At 35.7% G+C, this 8,519-nt stretch overlaps 1 protein-coding gene across 1 annotated transcript; it reads right to left on the bottom strand.

Moving 5' to 3' along the window:
• Window positions 1–3,183: 3,183 nt before the first annotated feature.
• On the bottom strand, window positions 3,184–7,003 carry LOC133327000 (uncharacterized). The gene is made up of 2 exons (XM_061535607.1): window positions 6,691–7,003; window positions 3,184–3,758 (listed from the first exon to the last, which is right to left on the bottom strand). Exons 1-2 carry the CDS (start codon window positions 7,001–7,003, stop codon window positions 3,184–3,186), a joined length of 888 nt encoding a protein of 295 aa, XP_061391591.1.
• Window positions 7,004–8,519: the final 1,516 nt, after the last annotated feature.

Raw genomic sequence — 8,519 nt, 5'->3', positions numbered from 1 at the left:
ACAGTTCCGCTGATATTTCGTATTTTGTACGGTATTTAAAAATACTGTCAAAATAAAGTTTTTCTCCAACCCCCTTGTTGAGAGGAGGGTGAGTAACTTTTCAACAAACGACGGAAGGGCACTAGAGTTGTTGTTATTGTTAAAAATTTCAAAATATTTTGACGGTTTTAGAAAAAGGAAAAGTTGTTTTTGGTGATGACAATATTTTGACACTTTTATGAGGATTGGCAGGGAGGAAGTGGAACCAAAATCTGTGGAGGTTTTAAAAGTTTGATAAAAAATACCTTTTAAAAAATCCACGCCTTGTGGAGGTCATTTGTGGAGGACCTCTAAAAATATTTTTTAAAAAATCCTTACTTACTTAGCAGGCTTCGTTCCATAAGCCGAGCTTAGAAAAGATTTCCAGTCGTGTCGGTCTTTTGTGCAGTTTTTCCAATTTGGTGTACAGTGTGTCATTTCTATTCACTTTTGCCTCTCGTATGACCTTTTCCAGCAGGATGTTAAAAAGGTCAAACGACAAACTATCACCTTGTCTGAATCCTCGTTCGGTATTAAAGGTCTCCGAGAGGTCCTTTCCGACTTTAACTGCTGATCTTGTGCCAGTTAATGTTATCCTGCATAGCCGTATTAATTTTACAGGAATGCCAAACGTAGACATGGCTTTAAACACCTCTGAACGGATAGGGCTGTCGAATGCGGCTTTATAGCCGACGAATAGGTGGAATGTGTTGATGTGTTTTTCGTGGGTTTTTTCCAGGATTCGGTGCAGCGTGAAAATCTGGTCAATGGTGGATTTGCCAGGTCTGAAGCCACATTGGTATGGTCCAATAATGTCATTGACCATTGGCTTCAGTCGTTCACACAGTACGCTGGATAGCACTTTATATGCGATGGGAAGGAGACTTATTCCTCTGTAGTTGGCACATATCGTCGTATCTCCTTTTTTCTGCACGGGACACAGGATGCTGAGGTTCCAATCATTGGGCATGCGTTCCTCTAGCCAAATTGTACTAAAAGTTATCCTCCATAGCCGTATTAATTTTACAGGAATGCCGAACGTAGACATGGCTTTAAACACCACTGAACGGATAGGGATGTCGAATGCGGCATTATAGTCGACGAATAGGTGGAATGTGTCGATGTGTTTTGGCACAGAGTGAAAATCTGGTCAATGGTGGATTTGCCAGGTTTGAAGCCACATTGGTATGGTCCAATAATGTCATTGACCGTTGGCTTCAATCGTTCACACAGTACACTGGATAGCACTTTATATGCGATGGGAAGGAGACTTATTCCTCTATAGTTGGCACATCGTCTTGGCTCCTTTTTTATGCAAGGGACACAGGATGCTTAGGTTCCAATCATTGGGCATGAATTCTTCTAGCCAAATTTTACTAATGGGATGGTGCATGCTCCCTACCAGCATCTGACCACCAGTCTTGAATAGTTCGGCTTGTAACCCATCGGCACCTGCTGCTTTATTATTCTTCAGCCGATTGATTGCTATTCTGACTTCATCTTGGCTAGGTGGTAAACACCCTATACCGTCATCTATTATTGGTTCTGGGGTATCCTCTTCACCGCTACTATTTAATACCAGAAGTTTTTCAAAATACTCTTTCCAGATCCTCAGCACGCTGTCTGTATCCGTCACCAGGTTTCCTTCTTCATCTCTACAGGAGGATGTGCCTGCACCAAAACCTTCGGTTTGGTATTTTACCCATTGGTAGACTTTTTGGACTTCATTCTGACTCCTGTACATCTCGATTTGCTCGCGCTCATGTTTTTCTTGTTCTTTCTTCTTCAGTTTCTGAAAATACGTTTTTCCTCTCTCCTTTTCTCCTGATAATTCTCCATCGCACTGCGTGTTGCTACTGTCTGCAGGGTTGCCCTATACGCTGCGTTTTTCACATCAGTAGCATTACTAGACTCCTGATCGTACCATGGGTTTCTTGGTGGTTGTTTGTGGTACCCAAGTGTTGCTTTTGCTGCAGTTTGTAGGGAGTGGGCAATTCTCTGTCACTGTGTTTCAATATTATTATCGGGGCAAGGGATGCTTTCGTCAAGCAGGTGGGTAAGTTGAGCGGAGTAGACCTCGGCTACCTGTTGTGTTTGCAGTTTTTCGACGTCAAGTTTCCGTATTGTGTTAGTTTCCGTATTGCTGCTACATTAAGACGAGTGCGTACCTTGGCTGCCACAAGGTAGTGTTTCGAATCGATATTTGCTGCCCGGATCGATCGGACGTCTAAAACACTGTATGAATGCCTTCCGTCTATCACAACATGATCGATTTGATTTCTCGTTGTTCGATCGGGAGAAATCCAAGTGGTCTTGTGTATATCGAGATGCTTGAATCTGGTGCTGCTAACTACCATGTTTTTTGCTGCGCGAAGTTAATCAACCTCATGCCATTGTCTGATGTTTCTTCATTGAGGCTGAATTCACCGACGGTGGGGCCAAATATTTCCCTTCAGATTTTTGCATTAAAATCTCCTAGCAGAATTTTAATGTCATGGCCAGGGCAGCGATCATATGCTGTTTCTAGGCGCTCATAAAATATGTCTTTGGTCTGCTCATCTTTATTTTCGGTCGGAGCATGGGCGCAAATGAGACTGATGTAGAAGAACTTCGCTTTTATACGGATTATAGCAATTCGCTCATCCACTGGAGTGAATCTGCAGACGAGGTCTTTTATTCTCCTGTTAACCATAAATCCGCAGCGTTTCATGGCAGCTATAATACAGGGCGTAATCATCTGATTTACTTACGACAGTCCCTTTCCATCGCATTTCCTGTAAGGCAGTAATATCGGCTTTGTACTTCTTGAGTACATGCGCCAAAGCGAACACTGCGCCTGTTCTGTACAACGTGCGCACATTCCAAGTGCAGATTCGCACATCGTGGTCCTTTATACATTTGCGGGGGTCGTCAATACCTTAAAACAATTCACGACCTGTAGAAATATTTGTGAAAAAATCTATGCGTTGTGGAGGACCCTTTAAAAAATTTTTAAATCTACGTTTTATTGAGGACCCTTAAAAAGATTTTTTTAAAGATCCAAAATTTTTTTTTTGTACTTCAAAAAATATTTTTTGAAATAAGTTTTTATTTAAATTTAAATTTTAAAATTAATTTAAAATATTGGCTCTCAAAATTCACTAATTTTGCCTCACTCCTCCCATTTTATGGCAATGTATCCCAATCCATGTTCCAGCCCAAGGCATTGCTGATGACACCCTTCAACTGATCCAAAGGCACACCCAAATGCCACAAAGTCATTGTAAGCTCCCTATAGGCTGGTACATAATTCCTTAAATTGCTAACAATTCTCTTGAACTCCTTCGATTTCATGGCAGCAACCTCCCGCAGCAATTGATCATCCTTTGAGATGAGTTGAGCATATAAATCACCCAACTGCCGATATGGTATCACCGATTGCACTCTACGTATGAGACCTCTTATACCCGTTTGCGAGCTGCTGCGTAATCTATTTCTTGCCACATAATGACCATCCTCTTGCAGATCGAGATGTAAGACATGACAGACATACGAACTGAAAGTTTTGTATTCCTCGGAGGAGCGTATGGCGGCTACTTTTTCCTTATAGTCTGCAGATTCAATGTAGGCCTTTAGGGTTTTCACCTCAGGATCATTGGCATAGGATTTGACGATTTCCTTGACATTGTCCCAGGGTATCAACTTCTTCGATTGACTGAAGAGATTGGCCAGGCCTTTACTGGAATCGGGGGTGCATTTGCCTGAAAGGGGGGAAAATATTATTTTAAGTAGTCTTTGAAAAAAATTATTTTAAAAATCCACGCCTTTGGTAGTCTTTGAAAAAAATTATTTTAAAAATCCACGCCTTTGGTAGTTTTTGAAAAAAATTATTTTAAAAATCCACGCCTTTGGTAGTCTTTGAAAAAAAATATTTTAAAAATTCACGCCTTTGGTAGTCTTTGAAAAAAATTATTATAAAAATCCACGCCTTTGGTAGTTTTTGAAAAAAATTATTTTAAAAATCCACGCCTTTGGTAGTCTTTGAAAAAAATATTTTAAAAATCCACGCCTTTGGTAGTCTTCGAAAAAAAAATATTTTAAAAATCCACGCCTTTGGTAAAAAATTATTATGAAAAAAATTATTTTAAAAATCCACGACTTTGGAAGTCTTTGAAAAATTTTTTTTTAAAAATCCACGACTTTGGAAGTCTTTGAAAAATTTTTTTTTAAAAATCCACGCCTTTGGTAAAAAATTATTATGAAAAAAATTATTTTAAAAATCCACGACTTTGGAAGTCTTTGAAAAATTTTTTTTTAAAAATCCACGCCTTTGGTAGTCTTAGAAAAAAATTCTTTTAAAAATCCACGCCTTTGGATTTTTAAATTCTTTTAAAAATCCACGCCTTTGGATTTTTAAATTCTTTTAAAAATCCACGCCTTTGGATTTTTAAATTCTTTTAAAAATCCACGCCTTTGGTAGTCTTTGAAAAAAATTATTTTAAAAATCCACGCCTTTGGTAGTCTTTGAAAAAAATTATTTTAAAAATCCACGCCTTTGGTAGTCTTTGAAAAAAATTATTTTAAAAATCCACGCCTTTGGTAGTCTTTGAAAAAAATTATTTTAAAAATCCACGCCTTTGGTAGTCTTTGAAAAAAATTATTTTAAAAATCCACGCCTTTGGTAGTCTTTGAAAAAAATTATTTTAAAAATCCACGCCTTTGGTAGTCTTTGAAAAAAATTATTTTAAAAATCCACGCCTTTGGTAGTCTTTGAAAAAAATTATTTTAAAAATCCACGCCTTTGGTAGTCTTTGAAAAAAATTATTTTAAAAATCCACGCCTTTGGTAGTCTTTGAAAAAAATTATTTTAAAAATCCACGCCTTTGGTAGTCTTTGAAAAAAATTATTTTAAAAATCCACGCCTTTGGTAGTCTTTGAAAAAAATTATTTTAAAAATCCACGCCTTTGGTAGTCTTTGAAAAAAATTATTTTAAAAATCCACGCCTTTGGTAGTCTTTGAAAAAAATTATTTTAAAAATCCACGCCTTTGGTAGTCTTTGAAAAAAATTATTTTAAAAATCCACGCCTTTGGTAGTCTTTGAAAAAAATTATTTTAAAAATCCACGCCTTTGGTAGTCTTTGAAAAAAATTATTTTAAAAATCCACGCCTTTGGTAGTCTTTGAAAAAAATTATTTAAAAATCCACGCCTTTGGTAGTCTTTGAAAACAATTATTTTAAAAATCCACGCCTTTGGTAGTCTTTGAAAAAAATTATTTTAAAAATCCACGCCTTTGGTAGTCTTTGAAAAAAATTATTTTAAAAATCCACGCCTTTGGTAGTCTTTGAAAAAAATTATTTTAAAAATCCACGCCTTTGGTAGTCTTTGAAAAAAATTATTTTAAAAATCCACGCCTTTGGTAGTCTTTGAAAAAAATTATTTTAAAAATCCACGCCTTTGGTAGTCTTTGAAAAAAATTATTTTAAAAATCCACGCCATTGGTAGTCTTTGAAAAAAATTCTTTTAAAAATCCACGCCTATGTTAGGGCTTGAAAAAAATTCTTTTAAAAATCCACGCCTATGTTAAGGCTTGAAAAAAATTCTTTTAAAAATCCACGCCTATGTTAGGGCTTGAAAAAAATTCTTTTAAAAATCCACGCCTATGTTAAGGCTTGAAAAAAATTCTTTTAAAAATCCACGCCTATGTTAAGGCTTGAAAAAAATACTTTTAAAAATCCACGCCTATGTTAAGGCTTGAAAAAAATTCTTTTAAAAATCCACGCCTATGTTAAGGCTTGAAAAAAATTCTTTTAAAAATCCACGCTTTTGTTAAGGCTTGAAAAAAATTCTTTTAAAAATCCACGCCTATGTTAAGGCTTGAAAAAAATTCTTTTAAAAATCCACGCCTATGTTAAGGCTTGAAAAAAATGCTTTTAAAAATCCACGCCTATGTTAAGGCTTGAAAAAAATTCTTTTAAAAATCCACGCCTATGTTAAGGCTTGAAAAAAATCTTCTAAAAATCCACGCCTACGTTAAGGCTTGAAAAAAATTCTTTTAAAAATCCACGCCTATGTTAAGGCTTGAAAAAAATTCTTTTAAAAATCCACGCCTATGTTAAGGCTTGAAAAAAATTCTTTTAAAAATCCACGCTTATGCTAAGGCTTGAAAAAAATTCTTTTAAAAATCCACGCCTTTGGTAGTCTTTGAAAAAAATTATTTTAATAATCCACGCCTTTTGTAGTCTTTGAAAAAAATTATTTTAAAAATCCACGCCTTTGGTAGTCTTTGAAAAAAATTATTTTAAAAATCCACGCCTTTGGTAGTCATTGAAAAAAATTATTTTAAAAATCCAAGTCTTTGGTAGTCTTTGAAAAAAATTCTTTTAAAAATCCACGCCTTTGGTAGTCTTTGAAAAAAAATCTTTTAAAAATCCATGCCTTTGGTAGTCTTTGAAAAAAATTCTTTTAAAAATCCACCCCTAGGAAAAATATTTTTTTAAATCCACTTTCCTGTGGATTTTTGAAAAAAAAATATTTTTTTTAGATAACCCCTTGGCCCTCCTTTTTTAAATAAAACATTTTTTTCAAATTTCTTTAGCTTTGAAATTCTAAACTGTTGTCAGAATTGTCGAGGGTTTATTGACATTAATGGGTTTCTTTAACACTAGGGGTGTTTTAATGAAAATCGGTTTACCTTTCTTGCCAATTGCCTTGACAACAAATTCATTTTCTCCGGCAATATCATCCCAAACCGGGCCATAATTGATTCGAATATGATGCAGATCTTCTAGCGAACGATCAAATATTTCCAATGTCTCAGGGGATTCCAAAGATTCAGGAGAGTCATATGCTCGATACCATATCCCAGCGGCCAAGATGTTGGGCACCACCACAGCCAATAGAAAAACGATTTTCAGAGTCAACATAGTTTTTGGAAAGATGTTTGGGAACTTGTCAGGAAGCAGCTTATCCAATACTGATAACAGTTTGTCGGAGGGCATTACCATTTATACCCTTTCGAAGAATGTGGGTCATGATTGGTTCTTTGTTATTTTTTCTTTGTGGTACAACGATTTAGGGCTCTTTAAGAATTTTCTTAATTAATGGTATCTGGCAATGAGTTCGAGGCCTAAAAATAACCTCGAAGTTGTATGACAACATTTTTGTCTGGATGCAGCGTTAATAAAAAAACATTTGGTGAAAGATTTTGTTCTGAGGAGATTCGGTCACAGCATTTATTTATCAAGAATTAAAAAATAATTAATAAATTTCAAGGGAATTAAATATTCCGAAACTGTGCTTAGCTCCACTTGCAAATCGCAACATCAATTACGTCAGGTCGAGTTTTCACAGCAAGTTGAAGAGGAACCTTTTTACCTCCTATAAAAATCCAACTTAGTCATCAATAAGTCTGTGAACAAGAACCGTGACAAGTCACTTGGTTCAATAACAGTCATGCTTACCCCTCAAATAACCCTCATATCGATGACGATACCCCCACTATCCACTTCGTAGTCACCCACCACCCCTTCATTGCTTTATTTATGACCACCACCATGCCATTCCCCCTCCCCTGCTCCCCCTTTGTTTTCTATTTTAATGTCTTCCCATTTCGTATTTTGTCAAAATTAATTGACATGAGACAATAGTCTCTTCACCCCCCATGAAATCACTCAGTCGAAGTCCTTCCAGGCTAGTACTTAATGATGTCCGGGTGTGGCTTTTAATTTTATCTATTTGGTTCATAATGGTCGGATAAACGTATCCTGGTGATAAACTATTTTATAAGGCTGCATAAAAACAAATAAATTATCGGAGAGGGGGAGGGGGTATACCCTCACATCAAATATTAATTAAAAATAAATATTACATTTCTAATTTTTTCGGGGCAACCAATTTCTTTTTCAATGATATGTGCTAAGTTTCGTGAAAATCGGTTCAGATTTAGATATAGCTCCCATGTATATCTTCGTCCGATTTAAGGTAAGTGGTGCACCAAAGTCCCTATATATCTTTCGATTTGCACGAAATTTGGCATAGCGTAATGAATTAGGTATAGAATGATGTATGTTGAGTTTCATAAAAATCGGTTCAGATTTAGAATGAAGTGTGTAAAGTTTCATGAAAATCGGTTCAGATTTAGATATAGCTCCCATATATATTTTTCGTCCGATTTTAGGTAAATGGAGCACCAAAGTCCCTATATATCTTTCGATTTGCACGAAATTTGGCATAGCGTAATGAATTAGGTATAGAATGATGTATGTTGAGTTTCATAAAAATCGGTTCAGATTTAAATATAGCTCCCATATATATTTTCGTCCTATTTAAGGTAAATGGTGCACCAAAGTCCTTATATATCTTTCGATTTTATTGAAATTTGGCACAGCGTAATGAATTAGGTCTAGAATTATAAGTGTTAAGTTTCCTGACAATCGGTTCAGATTTAGATATAGCTCCCATATATATTTTCGTCCGATTTAATGTAAATGGTGCACGAAGGTACCTATATATCTTTCGATT

Source organism: Musca vetustissima, unplaced genomic scaffold (genome assembly GCF_032173495.1).
Source record: "Musca vetustissima isolate MV318-11 ecotype Yass unplaced genomic scaffold, APGP_CSIRO_Mvet_v1 utg41154, whole genome shotgun sequence".
Classification (NCBI taxonomy): domain Eukaryota; kingdom Metazoa; phylum Arthropoda; class Insecta; order Diptera; family Muscidae; genus Musca; species Musca vetustissima.
The sequence above is the reverse complement of the archived record's forward strand: the minus strand, read 5'-3'. Positions and strand labels throughout refer to the sequence as shown.